This window comes from Pelecanus crispus, chromosome 8, assembly GCF_030463565.1.
Source record: "Pelecanus crispus isolate bPelCri1 chromosome 8, bPelCri1.pri, whole genome shotgun sequence".
Classification (NCBI taxonomy): Eukaryota; Metazoa; Chordata; class Aves; order Pelecaniformes; family Pelecanidae; genus Pelecanus; species Pelecanus crispus.
The window spans coordinates 721,398-738,018 of record NC_134650.1 but is presented as its reverse complement, the minus strand read 5'-3'; the positions used below and the strand labels follow the sequence as shown (position 1 = coordinate 738,018).

The 16,621-nt window shown below is 53.5% G+C and overlaps 1 protein-coding gene across 1 annotated transcript in view; it reads left to right on the top strand.

The window, feature by feature from the left end:
* SH3RF2 (SH3 domain containing ring finger 2) overlaps positions 1–8,561 on the top strand; it is a 42,464-nt gene extending 33,903 nt beyond the window's left edge. The window contains exons 5-8 of the mRNA XM_075715092.1: positions 883–1,053; positions 3,780–4,006; positions 6,939–7,306; positions 8,268–8,561. Coding sequence (XP_075571207.1) covers positions 883–1,053; positions 3,780–4,006; positions 6,939–7,306; positions 8,268–8,561 — 1,060 coding nt within the window. The remainder of the gene's footprint in view (positions 1–882; positions 1,054–3,779; positions 4,007–6,938; positions 7,307–8,267) is intronic.
* Positions 8,562–16,621: the final 8,060 nt, after the last annotated feature.

Genomic DNA, 16,621 nt, shown 5'->3' with positions numbered 1-16,621 from the left:
ATTTTCTTTGCTCTGGTTTTGCTGTGTAGTCACACGTGGTTTACTTTGGAAGCTTCAACACGTAGTTGTAGCCCCAGAATCACGACAGAGAGGTCTAGAGGGGATCTCAAATTAATTTCTAGTCTGGTTTCCTCGCTAGCCCAGAGCAGAGCCACGTACCTCCTCCTTTGTCCACTTTATTCTCAAAGGCCGCCAGTGGCAGCGACTGAAGTCCCAGCGTTAGTCTCTGCAGCGGTCCAGTAGCAGGAGAACGAGGAAAGGGAGGAAGACGGGGTTAACACATGTGCTGCATGAGCAGCGCTCCTCCCCGCACCTCCAAACACCTCCAGATGATGCTCAAGGCAAGCAGATGCAAGGCCTCTGGCTCACCACGTACTTCAAAGGCAGAATGTATTCTTGATGCTATTGCTCAGACGGAGCATCGTACCTGCACTCTTTCACGCTGCTTTGCCTTAGGACGGGCACACGTTGGCCCTTAATCAGTTATTTCAATGGAGCACGCACCGCGTGAGGTGGAGAACGGCAGCTTTCTCCCTAACACTTGTCGCCCATGGCTGGCGCTTCTGGGACAGAAACCATTGACAGGATCTGCTTAATTCTCCACCCCTGTCAGCTCTTCTTGTTTTCATATCCCCTCTGGCCTGAAGTTATGGGCCGTTTCTTCCCTGCGAGTTCTCTCCACAATAACTGCAGCGCCTGAATATTTGGTGCGAGTGCTGGCTGAAGGGCTTCAGGCAAACAGCCAGCGCTCGCCCAAAGCCGGCAGCACAGTTCTGCAGCACAGTTCAACCCAGGAGCTTCAGGATGCTCTCCAACCATCCTGCCCAGGGCAGTCGCCGCTCCGCAGGCTGCATTCCTCCTCTTCACCCTCTTTCTCCCCAGGTGCGTGGCTCTGCATTCCTACATGGCTCATGGGCCGGACGAGCTGGAGCTGCAGAAAGGAGAAGGGGTCCGCGTCTTTGGGAAAGACCACGATGGCTGGCTGCGGGGCATGTCCCTCGTCACGGGGAGAGTGGGGATCTTCCCCAGCAACTACGTCGCTCCACTCTTCAGGTCCGGTTTTTCTTATGTGAAACAAAAACACGCAGAGAGGGGAGCAGGTAACAGATAGGATTTGGGGTCTTCTCGTTCCCGCAGAGAATCACTGCAAGGGATTCCTGCAGTACCTACAAGGGCCGGGGACTCCTCACCTGGGCGGGATGACACCGGGCAGCTCTCGCTCTTCGCCGTGTACCGACTCGGCGGCATGCACCACGCGGGAATCGCATCTCCCTCCAGCAGCTGGCTGCGGCGGCAGGGAGAAGTCAGGGAGCGTAGGGGGCCGGCAGTGTTCCCCTCGGAGGGGGCACGCGGTCCGGATGAGCGAACAGCGCAACATCAGCCTTCGTCCACTTGTTCTAAACCTGGGATGTCGACAGGGACATCAGCAGCTTCTCCCACGACTGTTTAATTCAGTCCGGGAGCTATGGCAGAGAGCTGTAGGTGACACAACCGGCACATTTTGATGAGTTAGTCTGGGAGACAGGATGAATGGCAGCGTGTCTGTGCTCAGACTTGCCTTTATTCCTTTTGGATGACTCTGGCCTTTTTTTTTTTTTTCCCCCCCGACAGAAGGGAAACCACAAGCTGAAGGCTCTTTTAGAGTCAAAATACTGTCTTTAGAGCAGGCATTTAAACACTGGACGCCATTGATCTAACTAAACAAACATGCATTAGAAAGAGCAATAATTAAAATATACAATTTAGGAGAGGAGAAAAACCTGCCTGTGCCCTTAGTTCCCCTGAGATGTGCTTAGGTTAGGCAGAGAAATGAAGAACAGCTTAGAAATGTAGTGCCCTGCTTCTGCAAATAAAAGTGGGGCTAAGTCAGGTCACCTCTCCCGGGACCGTGATTTCGTTATGTGGAGCAGGGTTTCCATGGCTGGAAACTCGCTGTGATGGCCCAGCCCCGTCTGCAGGAGCGGGGCCGGGGCCGGCCGGGCGCAGGGAGCTCTGCCCAGAGCGGCAGCTGCGGCCGGCGGGGAATGGCCTCCATGCACACCCACCCGCCCGTGCCTCTGCAGGGTTAGGGGGCTGCACCGGGGGAAGATCTGGGGCCCTCAGCACAAGGACACGGAGCTGCTGGAGCGGGCCCAGAGGAGGCCACAGAAATGCCCCGAGGGCCGGAGCCCCTCTGCTGCGGGGCCAGGCTGGGGGGGCTGGGGGTGCTCAGCCTGGAGAGGAGGGGGCTGCGGGGAGGCCTGAGTGCGGCCTGGCAGTGCTGAGAGGGGCTGCAGGAAGGGGGGGGGGCAGGCTTTTAGCAAGGCCTGTTGGGACAGGACAAGGAGTGATGGGTTTAAACTACAGAAGAACAGATTTAGACTGGACTTAAGGAAGAAATGTTTTACAGTGAGGGCGGTGAGGCACTGGCACAGGTTGCCCAGAGAGGCGGTGGAGGCCCCATCCCTGGCACCATCCCAGGCCAGGCTGGACGGGGCTGTGAGCACCCTGGGCTGGTTAAAGCTGTCCCTGGCACTGCAGGGGCTGGGCTGGGTGGGCTCTGAAGGGCCCTGCCCACCCAAAGCATTCCATGGTTCTCTGAAGATTGGGGCGTCTCAGCCTCTGCCTCCCTGCAAGCCTTCTGGCAACACATCAAAAACTCACCTTACGCTCCCAGATAATCCCACCGCCATTTGGTTTCTGCCCCCCTCGCTTCTCTTTCCCTGCTTATATTTTATTCTGCCAAACCGCTCGGTTCAGACCAGAGGCCCCAGCGCTGCTGCAAGCCCAGCATTGCCCCCTGCACCCTCCCCACATGCTGGTGATTAGTCTTCATCTCCCCAGCTCATTTTTTCACCATATAGCCTCTGATAACACCGTGGCCCCACCTCACCGATAAACAGAGCAAACAAATAATCGACAGCACAACCCAGTCACCCTAAATAGCCTCATAAAGTGCTTCAACGATAAGTGCTGGTTTTGGAGCTGCTATTCTATCCTCCTTAGGAAATTTCTTCATAATAAATTGATGCCCGAGTTATTTGATGAATCACTGCTCAGTTATTAAACCATAAATCATTTCTCCACCCTGCCAAAAAGGTAAAGAAGAATCAGAGGAATGGTTTTTCCTTCCTTTAAGGAGTTAGCAAAAGGACTTTGTCATGGCCCACTCTCTCTCAAGGAATTTGGAGCAATATTTGGCCAGTGTGCTGGCGGGGAAGGTTAGCAGGGTTTGGGCAATTTAGTGGCTTCAGGTGCAAACATGAAGATGACCTCTCTAGGGAAGGAGGATCATCCAAAGTAGCTGCTGCGCACCGGAGGGCTGCCCAAACGGCAGCGGAGCAGCTGGAGCCAGACGATGGGAGCACAAACGCTGCCTCTGCCCCGTGCTCCCGGACCTGCCCCGGCGCCGCGAGGTGCCTCTTCCAGCTCCGGCTGAAGGTGCATCCAGCACGCCCCCGGGCAGGGAAGGGGTAGGATAGAGCGCGTTTGGGCAAATTACGGAGGGAGAGCTGGTGTCTGGAGGTCCCTTTTGAAATGCCATGGGGTCACTGTAACAAATCCTAACCCTATTTGGGAATAATTTCTTATAAGTCAGGTGCAGAAAGATGAAAGCCCTCGTCACAATGGAATCAGAAACCTGAACTAACTGTATCATCCGTAGTGTTTCCCACCAGAGCCCTGACTTGGGAGCAGTGCAGGCGCGTTCAAACCGTTGAGTTCCCTGTTGGGCAAGCTCCTCCTTTCCTTACAAAACCCCAACTCTAGTCTGAGCTTATTTTCTTTTCCTTTTCCAACAGGAAATCTAATCTCTCTGACTCGAAGATGCCTTCCCTGTATGCCTCATGGACGCTATCGACCTCCTCGCTCTCCTCTCAAGGAAGCATCTCAGAAAACGGCCCAAGACAAAGCAGACCTTTGAAACCGGCGCTGCTGCCCGTGCCCGTCACCTCGCCCGGGAGAAGCGCGGCTGCGGCAGCCTCGGGACAGGCATCGCTGCGGCGCGGACGCGGCAGCACGAGGAAGAGTAAGTGCTTAAGGGGGGTCTCTGGGAGGGAGAAGCCAGGCGTGTCCCCCCCAGACCATACTGGCTGCCTGCAATTAGCATCAGAGCTGTAAAAAAAAAAAAAAAAGAAATGCACGTTGCTGGAACAGCAGCTCTCCCGAGTGGTCCCTGCCAGGGCTGGGGTCCTGCGTCGGGCTGAGCACAACGTGAGCCAAGACCGGCCATTCCCCGGGGCACTCACAGCATCTCCTCTCACCCATGGGTGAGCTGGGAGGGCAAGCATCCCCGGCTGACACGATGGGTTTGCAGACACGGAGTGACCGCGCTGCCACCCAGCTACATCCCCCTTGCGAAACCAGCTCTTGAGAAGGGTCTTTCCAAGGGGTCTCGTTACAGCCGGGCTGCAGCACCAAGGACAGGCAGCATTATCCTGCTGACAGGCAAGGGGCTGCACGCGAAGGAAAACACCATTTGCTAGGTTGAGCGTACCAAAGCCTGCCCTGACCTCTGCGGATCAACCCTCCAGGCTGGCAGGGGAGCGGGGTGAAGTGCCCAGGGGGGTTATTCCCTGCAAAGGTGGAAAAGCAGGGCTGGGGGCAACGCCAGCTGGCTCGCCTGTGCCGACCAGCACCGCACTGGAACGTGGCACGGCTCGCCTCTCGGGGAGCAGCTGGTGACCATGTCCTCAACAAGCATGGGAACGTGGCCCAAAATGCATTGGTTAACCAAAAACGTTTAAACAACACAGTAAGGGAGGCCATTAGACATAAAAGTATCCTTATGTGGCAAACAAAGAAAATTAAATACAAACTCCAGCAACATAAACAAAGAAAATTAAATACAAACTCCAGCAAAATAAACATAGGCTGTACCAAGGCAAGATTATCAGTCTCTAAAAAGGACTTCTGCAGTGATCTTGGAAAATGTAAATCAGCAAAATCCAACCTTTGAAATCCACAACACCCAGCAAAACGGCACTAAAACGGTAGCTGAAACATCAATACGCAGATACGGGGTGAAATAATCCCTAATTACACATGCACAACCTTGGGCCCTAGATTGGCTTTTGCCGCTCTGGAGAGAGGTTTTGGAATTGTCAGATGGCTCTTTGAGAGCTCCAACTCCATGCTCAGAAGCAATACTCTAAATTAACCTGGGTTTAAATTATTAGGCATTATTAAGAAAGGAACTCAGAACAAGAGAGTAAAACTCAGCTGTTCCATTGGGGGAGTTCTGGTGAACTCATATCCTGAACACTTCATTGTAATTCTGGTAACTCAAAAAGAACATAGTAAAATCAGGGAAAGTATGCAGGAGGATGATCAAGAGAATAGAGTAACTTCTGTTTCAGGAGAAAAAAATTCCAGCTTGGAAATATCCAAGTTGCATAAAATCATGAATAGCCTGAAGGTGAGAAAGTCTACTTCACAAAAAAAGAAGCAGCAGGAGTTACCCTGTGAAATTGTGAAGTCAAAAGCCTTGATGTAGCAGAGAGCTAGAGGGGAAAAAACCTCCGTATCAGCTCTATTTTTCTTCTCCTCCTCCGCAAAGATCCAGTACGTGCTTCTCACTTGCACACGCCCGGGGCTGTAGGAAATGGCCCTTCCCGGGGCGGAGGGCAGGGAGCGGGAGCCGTAACGAACACCTCCGGCGAGGCTGGCGGAGGAGCCGGGCTCCCACACCGCCGCCTTTCCCCAGCTGTGGTTATTTTGGTAATTTTAGGTTTTTTGAGTCAGCACAGAAAAACCCCTTGCGAACGCTTACACAGAGCCCAGTTGGTTATGTTCTTCCCAGCGAGGCTGGCAAGGTTCATCTTCAGCCCATACACGCTGCTTTGGAATACATTTCCAAGTGTGTTTGGGCAACTAAGTGGTGCATTCTCGCATGCTTGCAGGCGGAGCTGCTGCTGGAGGCAGGCAGTGCCCCTGGCAAGGTGGAGGCACGCTTGCAAGCACCATTGTCAGTGGTTTTAGACTTGAAATTGGATTTATCTTGAGTGGTTTTACCGTAAAGGACTCATTGCCCTGTGGTGGCTCTGGTTAAAAAAATAATAATAATAAAAAAAAAAAATCAATCTTGTGAACAGCAAGATGCTGCAGAAGAAATAAAGTGTGCGACTTCCCACGCCGCAGAGGGGAAAGCAGCTACGGGATGGAGCAGGCAAATAGGAACACAAGCAGCACGGGCCGGCGGGAGGGCTGAGGAGCAGGGCTCCTGCTGGCAGTTCGGGCATTCAGCAACCAAACCGTGGGGAAGGGGCAAGGAGCCCCCCGGGCACCGTGAGGACCCCATCGCAGGAGGTGCTCCCCAGGGGAGGTTTCTGCTCGGGGGCGATTGCTGCTCCCCAGCAGCACGTGCTGGTGGCATACGTCCTGTGCCACCAACACAGTCACCCCCTCAGCTCTTCCCGGCGGGGCTGCGTCCGGCCCTCCCCGCTCAGCGCGGCACCTTGCCCGCGGAGCAGCGCTGCCGCGACGCCTCGCCTCGGGAGCTGGGCAGGAAAAATCCAACCACGTCGTGCTGAGGCCGTGCAACCTGGTGTTTGGGGCTAATGCACCAAGCGTTTGCACCAAGAGTGTCTGCAGTCTAGGAGAAGGCAGGGCAAACTCTCAGAAACCAAATCGGTCCTATCCAAGGCAGAAAAATTTCTGTGGCATGAGTTGTTGTGCAAATACAGGGGGATGGAGGGGTTTGGTTTGCTGGCCTTGCCGGTGCCCGGCAGAGTGGCGGCCTGCCGAGGCGAGGCTGTGGGGGCAGACGGCGCTCCTGCACGCCAGCCCCGGTGCAGCGGTAGACGTGTGGCGATCCCTGGGAGCTACGACCCCACAGCATCCCTGCGAGCAGGGCTGTCAGCACAGGGCTGTAACCACTGCTCGCTTCTGCCTCTTTGCTTTGTCTGCGCCATTGTGGATTCCTGCTCGCTCACCTCCTTCCAATGGTTCTTGCTCCCCAGACGGATCCCTGCAGAGGCCGGGGCAGGCAGGGACCCCCGTGCAGGTTGCCGGCTCCCTCAGGCGTCCTCCCACGGCCGCGGTGCGGCCTCAGCAGTTTCAGCTCTATCAGCATGTCAGCCCTCAGCCGCACAGCATCCCTCCTGCAGCTGGCACGGCCGAGGCAGGAGCGAGGCCAAACTTCTCCCACGACGCTTCGCCGGTGCTCGTGGTCAGAGGAGGGGAAAGCAGAACTCCCTCTGTGTGCAGCTCTGTCATCCTGGATGCCAAAGACCCTCCAGCAAAGAGCGAGGCAGCTCCAAAGCCGCCTGCATCGGCCCCGCCATCCATCCTAGTGAAACCAGACACCTCCCGCAACAGCGCCGAAAAGGTACGGCCAGCGCTCACCGCCTGCTTCGGGGTGTCCCCCCGGCCCCTCGGGACTGGCACTCAGTCTCAGCCCAATATTGACAGGGGCCAGCTCCCTCGAGGGCTTCAGTCCATTCTCACCTGGTTTTCTTCCAATAGAAATCCCTGGGATCGGTACCTGCATTAAGAAATCAGGTATCAGTGTTGCTGACTCTGCTGTTCACATTAAGCCCTTTAGAACAGCAAGATGCTGCAGGGACTCTTTCAGTGTAAACCAATGTCCAGTCATGATCAAATCTTGAGACTTTCCTGAAGTCTTGAATCAGGCAAGAATCCCACCAAGGTGCCTGACAGCTTGGGAGCGAATGCCACAGACCTGGGTGTCAGACCGTATCTCAGGCTGGTCTCTACACAGCCTCCCCCATCCCCCCCGCGTTGCTTTGGCTGAGCTCTTTGGAAAGGAAATTTCTTTCCCCTCGGGGAAATTTCATAAAGATAAAATCATTCTGCAAATTGTCCTAGTAACAACTTTCCCTTCCCATAGCGCCCAGGGAGTGCCATGGGTCCCTGGAAGCCCAGCTGACCTTGCAGCTCCCAGGAGGAGCATCGTCAGCTGGGGGGAAGCCGCGGGCTGTCCGTGAGGGGCACGGCAGGACGGGCCACGCTCCCTCCCCGAGTCGTGCTGCCGCCTGCTCTTCCCCTCCGCTCTCCCACCGAGCCAGGTGACGGCTCTCTGGACCGACGCTCCTAGGCCTCTGTGGTAGCTGACGGCACCGCCGCACCGCACCCTGCCGCTCCCCGGGGCTCTCCTCCACCTGCCAGGAGCTGCACATGGCGCTGGGCTTCTCCACAGGCATCCTCTGCCCCCGGCGAGGAGCCAGCCGCCCCCTCAGCTCGCCCCCTCGGTTATCCGGGGCAGATCCCAGCAAGGAGGGCGGGGGGCTGCTTTGCCCACCCTGACTCTGGTCCCCTTCTCGTTGCAGCAAGTGAAGACGGTGAGGTTCCAGAACCACAGCCCCCCGCCGCCCAAGCGGCACAGCCTGCAGCCCTCGCCGAGCCTGCCCCGTGGCAGGACGGAGCCGGCGGCCGCGGCAGAGGCTCTGCTGCCAGAAGCCAGCCTGCCGGGCCCCGAGCTGGCGGTGCTCTACTCGCCCAGGACCAGCTCCAGCCCCCTGCACCAGCGACGGGCGCTGCACCCCAAGGCGCAGTCGCTGGACCTCTCCGGGCAGCTGACCTTCCCTGTCAAGAAGAGCTACAGCAGCATTTCTGCAAACTGACAGGGTAACTCCTCCGCTTGCTTTCCTTCACGCACCTGCTCCTCTCCTCCCTCCTGCGAGGGGCGAGCACCCCAGACCCCGCGCCAGCCTGCCATGCTGCCTCCACCGCTCCCCGTCCCGTGGCGAGGGGCAGGTATTCCCCGAGTCCCCACGCCTCCAGCACCCTCAGGACCTGCAAGTCTGAGGCTTGCAGAGAACTGGGGGAGATCCCAAGGGAGCAGGATGGGACAGGACAGCATCGATCCCTGCGTGGGATTGTCCTGTCCTGGCCCCGCTGTGCCAAGCACGGCTGGACACGCCACCCCGGGGCTGTTGCGAGAGACGTGAACGGTGTTGGTGGCACCCACAAAACCGATATTCTTTGGTGTCGTGTAAGGCTGCCTGTAAGGTGCCAGAGAAGGAAGCGGGAGGGGGAAGAAAGGGTGCAGGTATCAGAAATAGTTAAGCTTGTTTTGATCTCCTTACTGCTTCAGGAAAGCCCACAGAGATCAAAACACTGGTTCATTACCTTCCTGCTTCTGCAGGATAAAGAAACCATAAATCAAAATCAGTCAGTTCCTAGCTGACGGTTTGTGTTGCCTTTTGAGGGGGGTTCACTCAGATTTTTTTGCTAGGTTGGTTGCTTGCTTGGTTTCCTGTTTGGTTTTAATCCAGGAGTTTTAACACAGAATACAGTTTAAAAGGTGATTTGGACAGGAAGGAGATCACAATCACTTAGACTCTGCAGACAGGGGTATTGAATCTTGCTTCTCCTCATTGCTTCGTTTCCTCTAATTACCTGTCAGCTACCTCCTAGCAGTCCATGAGCTCACTCCAACTCCTTCCCACCGCCCGCCCATTCAGATATTGCTTTTGTAAATATCCTAAGTGGAATTCATGGGTTTCAGTCTACATTAAGATGCATGAAACACTGTCTACACAATAGAAAGCAGAATCCAGCATTCACCGTGCCACAGACCACCTCTGCCACAGCAGCACCAGCTCCAGTTTTCAGCTGACCCCGTTTCAAGCGTCCTCCTGTGAATCCACGGAAAAGCAGGCAGAGTGGGAGAGCTGCGCCTGGCTCACCACCTGGGACCGCTCTCCAGCAAAACCATGCACGACAGCTTTTGGTTTTCATACTTTGTTTTTATTGCCAGTTTATAGACCAGCAATTCCCATCCAGCCACAACCACTGACCGCTAGATCTCCTAACAGCAGTAGCTGTGCTTCGTCCAAAACTGCTGTAAAAATCGCATACAAAACCCATGAAATTAACTCCATTGGTCAACGGAAACTCTCCGAGGCACTGCACAGCCTCAGAGAAGGACATTTTCTTCTGGAACTAAGAAAAGGGAATGGATAAATCATTTACTAGTCTACAGCCCCTGTTCTTTTACTCTTTGAGGCTTTCTGTTTGTGGAGCAGGAAGCTGGCACCTGCCTGCAGGGATTTTCAGTAGCACAGAAACCACCAATGGCACAGAGAAGTTCTTCACCTTGTGCTCTCTGTCAATATTTAAGCTCCTGCAGAAAAATCCTGACAAACTGAAAACGTGCAGTTTGCCCAGGTATAAAAGGTGGTGCAAGCCACAAATAAGAGGGTGAACACGACTCTCAGCAATGCCACCTCAAAGGGAATTGAACCTCTCGGAGAAGGCATGCTGGTTCTGTGCTGAAGGCTCCTCTCATCCCTTTAAAACTAAACCAGAAAACCTCATAAGATGGCTCTATAACCAAGAGCACCTCCACTTCTCCCAAGCACATTCAGAAATAAGCAGAATTGCGTTAGGTATGTCCAGGACCAGCTCGGGTAGTAATTTACAGTGTTGGTTTGGAGCGGAAGGAGGGGCTGCCTGCTCACGCCTGGCTGCAGATGTGATCACTTACTGCACGTTAATGAGAGGGTAGACGGCTTGGTATGACCTGATCTGTAATCCGCTGACAAAGCATCTAATGCGTTTCAACAGCTGACCTCCCACGAGACTCATGGAAGACGGTGGCATGGGTGGTTGGAGCTACACAAGAATTAATTATGCAGATGGCAATGCTGGCAAAGACGGAACAGTAGGAAACGTGACGCCCAGTTGAATACTTGGCAAGGGGCGGTGTGTGTAGGGGAGGGAGGGGAACTTCTGCCTTTTACTGCCCCCAAAAACCAGTGTCCTCATCTCATGCCGATGTAACAGAGCCAAGGCCTAGCGGGACTGCCCTGGTCAGACTGTTTGCTGAGCAGGCTGACATGGCTGTGCCCTGGGGAGGGGGACAGGCCGACCCCCGTGCACGCACCGCGGCTGATGCCGATCCGAGGTTTTACGTTCTACGGCGAGAGGCAGCCGCAAGCCCCCCGGCTCCAGCAGAGCTCGGTGTCCTAGAGAGCCAGGAATGAGACGACGAGCCAGGGACTCTGCGGTGGCTCTGATCAAAGATCTTCCCTTGTTATCAGCAATTAACCCTGCCCTGCAAGACCCCGGTGCCTGCTTCATCAGGAGCTCAGAAGGAGCATTCCTTGAGACCAGGGAGCGCATCAAGAACTGCTGACGCTCAGGAGGGAGCTCAGCGCGATCGGCATGCAGAGAGGCATTTGAAGATGAGGGGCTAAAAGAAAACAGCGAACCATAACTCACTGGGGGCTTCAGACACATGTACACTGAAGAAAGTCACCTTGTAAATTTAATCTACAAGTGGGGCAGGTTTTCCCACGACAGGCAGGCATGTGAGGCCAGGCAGCAAGAAAGAATCTGAAGTTCAGTTGGGGCTGCAAAATTAAAAGCTCAGAGAACAACAGACAGAAGTGACTGCAGCTCCGTTTCTCCCGCCTCAGTCCTGCCACCAAAGCCGGGTGCAAGGAAAGACAGCTCCGCCTTTGGCCCCAGTATCAGATGCACGAAGCTTTGGTGACGCCGAGAGCATCAGGAAAAGCCAAAGGTGCTCAGCACGCCTTAAGACTTAGCAAGCCATAGTCTTTCCGCACATCTGGGCTCCCAACAGCCAGACACCGCTCACAGTACCGGTTCAGAACATTGCCTTTCATGGAACAAAACCGCCCTCTTCTCCTCTCATATCAAGATAAACAGCAATAACGTTTCACAGCACCCATGCACACAGGGAAGCCCAAAAAAACATTCAGCCCATTGCATGATACCGAAGTCTTAAAACAAAGACACCAAAAAGCACCACAAATCTCTCCCGGACTTGGCCTTTAACCCCGTGCATTACGGCAGCGAGTGACAGCATCGGGCTGACGGGGACAGAGACAGCTCTGACACTCGTGCACACACACGCACAGCCACAGGCAGTGGCAGGGAAAGGCAGCACTGACAGTGAAATTGGTGCTTTGGTAAAAGAGCAGGCAGCTATTTTGGGACCGATCTCTCAGTTTCTTGCACAGGATATTTCAGTGCTTTGATGCTATGGTGATAAGTGCCCTAAATATATTCAAAATATGTAAGGAGAGAGAACTGAAAACAAGGTATATTTTAAAGCAACAGCTCTAATAAGCATCTTGTTCCCATCGACATACCTGCCCACCGGTTTCATACTGCAGCCCACCGAGCAAAACTGCTAAGTCCTCCTCACCTTCTCCACTCCTCCGCTGGCAACACCTAGGAGGAAGCATCTGGACTGCATTATCTCACCAAGGAACATCCCCAGGAAGAGGGACTGGAACCCAGACCCTTTTCTTCCAAAAGCCTAGGCTAAAGCAGAACCTCCTGGAGCTCACCTGGAGCTCTGTCATGAGCAGTGCCCAACAAGCGGCCCGTGTCTACACAGAGAAGCCGATCGTGCTGGGGAAGACATCGACTGGGTCTGTCGGGGAGCAATTCCCTACGTGCACCAGAGTAAAACCATCTGTTCTGGAACAGTTACTCCAACCCCCTTTATCTTCAAGCAGAATCACCACACTGGGTTTCTTGGAGCACGAGCAAACATCGCATTTTTTTGTCTCAGCTTTGGGCTGCTGACCTGAAGCACACTGCATCTTCCATGAGGATCTGCTCCAAATCCCTGTCCCTCTCTGGCTGCTGTCATCCAATTTGTTTTTTTTTTTTAATTGGGTAGCAATTAGAAGGGAGGCATCACATGTTGGCAGGAGGGTGGTAGCTTTACATGGAGGTGGGCGAGCTCTTCAAGGGTTTCTGTTGTTTTTATACATATATATTTAACTTCCCTCCTGTCTTCCCACCCTCCAGACTCTCTTCAGCCCATTTCCCCAGTGAAGAGAGGTGAGATATCAGCCTTGGGACCCTGTTTTGTCATTCCCGGCTTGGCCAGGAGGGCCCAGAGGGGAAGGCCACCCCTTTGCCCCCCAGGGACGTCTCCCCTCTCAATGGCACGGAGAGGCTGGTCCGAGCCCTGGTCCTGCCGAACCACCAAGTCTGCAGCCTTGTTTTACCGCAAACTCTCACATGAAGCACAGAGTGCCAAGGAAACAACATTAGGAAAAGCAGAACACAACCGCAGGTGTACTGCAGCATAATGTATTTCTATAATGAAAATATATTGTCCTCTGCCTACCTGGCTGAAGGCGCAGGCGGGCTGATCCGGGCTCTGGCCACCCGGAGCGTTGCGTTTGTCAGCAGAGCGCAGGAAAGGAGCTCTGGAGAAGCGCGTGAAGCAGCACACGGGGACGGAGGGACCATTAACGTGCCTCTTGCAAGTTCTTGAATTGGGCTTGTTTTCTCTCTGCTCGTTCCTTATGATTAGTTAATGAATTGGAGCTCGAATCAGATCATTCATCAGCTCAGCTTTAATTGCCTGCCTAGCATGGCAGAAACCTTGGAGTGCTTCAGCAAGTAACCTACCCCCCGAGCTTGAACTGCAGTCATGTTTCCTGATAAATTACGAGCAGAGGCAGCAGAGGTAAGAAAACATAACATTAACTAATTCTCTCCGCATCCTTCACTCCCCGCCCCAGCCAGAAGCAACTCGTCTCGGGCACAAAGGGGGGTGCAAAGGAGCCCCCCGCCCCAGTCCATCCGAGAGCTGGAGCGTTGCGCCCGAAGGGGACTCTCCCACCGCTTGCCACAAGGAAGGTCAAAGCGGTGATGTTCAGTCTCGGGAGGGAATTCTGCAAGGCTATTTCAGATGGGATCTGGCTGCTGCATCGCTGGCAGACTGCTCTGCTGGGAGCCTGAGAACCGTAGCGCGGCTGGGGTCCATAGGACGTTCCCCGGGATCGCTCTCTGCTCTGTGATAAAGAGGATCTAACGATCCCTCGGTCGAAGGACACGAGATGCACGAGAGGATGCCGCGGTCACGCTGTGTTTAGGATCACGTCTGGTCGGGCGCCACCAGAAACTGCATTGCCCGCAGCAGGGCACAGCCGGGCCGGAGGCTTCGCAGGCTGGGCGCGGGCACGGGCAGCTCCAGACACCCCGAAGACGAGGCGTGCCGGGGCAGCTCAGTAACCGCGAGAGACCCTGCCTGGCCGCGGCTGCTGTTCGTCTGCCAGTCACTGAGCCTTCGACAGTCATTCGCAAGAGCTTTTTCCTACATCGTGCTCCTCTTTTCACATGGAAGTCAAGAGATTTTTTTTTTTTTTTTTTTTTTTTTGAAACATGGACATGATTCCAAGAACCTGGGGCTTTAGGGGGGAAGAAGAGAAAAAAAAAAAAGTATCCCAATACTGCTAAGCTAGTGAAAGACCACAGTGTGCGGGACACCAGGTATTTACTTCTTTCACTCTCCCTACAACCCTGTTCTCCCTCTGGTAATGGCCCATTTTCTAAAACTAACATTAGAAAAACACCTTTAAGGTTGCAGTGCATTCAGACTTCTAATCCACGATATATTCTTAGTCACCAGGTGTTTTAATGAACACTTCTTTCCGAGCATTTTATTTCCTGACTTCATCCTGTTTAATTTTTCATAAGCCACCAAAGCAAAACACGAACTGTTAGAACACCAAGCATCTCCTCTAGATTCAGAAAACCCGAGACACTAGCTTGAGAAAAAGAAACCTGAGAGAATAAGCAGCCTTTACCGAAAAGCCCCCCGCGCCCCTCCAGCCCGCAGCCAGCCAGCTTTGCGGCCGCGGAGCCTCCGAGCCCTTGGAGCCCGGGAGCGGCAGGAGGGGAGGCCCATCGCCCAGCCCCGCTCCGTGCCTAGCGCCGGGAAAGAGGAACGCCAGCACCGGCCCCACCGGACACACTGAGCAGCCCAGGAGTGCTTAAGTTCACGTGTACATTTATCATTATTTCAGCAGGTTTATTCATTGCCCAGTAGTTATCGCCGTTCATTTGTGCAACTACAAGTTTTAAGTGTAATAGTAGCTATAGACTTTAAGTTTTTCGAGTTTTTTTGCCTTAAGTCTCAGTGTCTCCCCCATTTAAACAGTAACATTTCAAAATGCTCATAAAATCAGTGTTTGGAACCCAGAACCGTCCAGCTGAAGCAATGGGGACCTAGCAGTCAGGTCGGCGGGAGCTCGCGCAAGCCGATCCCTTGGTACCCGTTTCAAATGGAAAGTTGTGAGCAGATCAGAAACAGCTCCGTGGGCTGGCACACGAGATACCTAACGGTGGTCAGGCTGGTGAAGGCTACACGTGTAATAGAAGAGGAAAACAGATCTTTTTATACCAAAGTTCCGACGGAAATAGATTTGAAAGGCAGTAGGGATCAGCGGAAGGTAACTTACCTTGATCCCCTACACCACAGACATGGGAATTTTGTTGTCTTCTTTCTGCACTGAGCCCAGGAAACATTACCATGAAATGTTACAGCCATGCTACTACAAATGAGAAAACAGAAATGACTATTTTTACATGTATATGTTTAGAAACAGTAGGATATATAATCTTTTATTTGGTGATGGGTAGGAGGGATAAAATACATACATTTAGCTTATTGTTTAGAGACACTTGTACAAATTCAGCAATGCTTAGTATTTTTTCCATGATGTGAAGTTCATTTTTTAAAAAGGTTTTTTCAATTTAACATACTATTAGGGAGAAGAAAGAAGTCAATAAACAAAAAGATATTCGTTTTCTGTTTTGTATTAATCCTCAAGATATTTATTTTGTACTTCTGTAACTGAAAAACAATGGTTTAAAAGCATTTTAAGTTTTCAGAAGTTTATTTGTCTAAGTTTATAGCACTAATGTTTAGATCTGTAGCCTGTAGATTAATTAAATTAACTGGAGCCGAATGGCTTACGGCACCTTCCGCAGGGGAAGCGCCAGCGGCAGAACCGCGCTGCCGCACGCGGGCACCGCCACGTTGGCCGGCCAGCCGGCGGCGGGAGCGGGCGGGAAGCACGGGGCTCGGCAAAGCTGGCGCGCCCGACGCGTGCTGCGCTCCACCCCATGGAAGCTACTGTGTTACCATTAAAACTTTTTGCATGAAAAAAAAAAAAAACAGGAATGTTTTATTTTCACTTTCTTATTTCGGGTTCGTTTTGCCAGTTGGGAACACATGGCAAGGAAGAGGAGGGTTACCCGGCGCTGAGGCTGGGAACGGGAGCTTTGCTCCCCGTCTCGCCAGCCAGGTCCCGGCTGGAGCTCAGTTTCAGCTGGTCTGAGCTCGAGCTCCCGCTCTCTATTTTTGACGCTCTTTGCCCCCAGCAGGAACCTACAAGCAAATGTAACAATAATATTTAGCATTGCTTGAGGTTTTTCGGTTTTTGTTTTCAGTTGTTTGTTTTTTTTTTTTAAAGTGCTTTGAAATCTCCGGCCAAGAGGCGAGCGCAGCGCTTCACTCCAGTTTACATGCTTAGAAGCGAGTCCCAGGAGGGAGGGACAGCCAGAGCGCAGGGATGGGCCCCTGCTCCTGCTCCCAGTCCCACCCCTTGCCGATGCGCCACGGCACTACCCCTTTGCTGTGAACTCTTCAGCCGCGGAACAAGCGGGTCACTGCTGCTCTCCCAAGAGCAGCAAATAAATCTGCACCACGTTTCCAGATCACAAGTCCCAGCTGAAGGCGGCAATTTAGGTTCACACTCTCAAAGCCACTGCTGGATCAGGAAACTGCTGTGATACGATGATCTGGCACGGAGTGGGTTACGGGGCATTATAGCCAGGTTTAGCACACCAGGGTTACTGGGCGTTATATCCAGGTTTAGCACACCAAGGTTACTGGGCG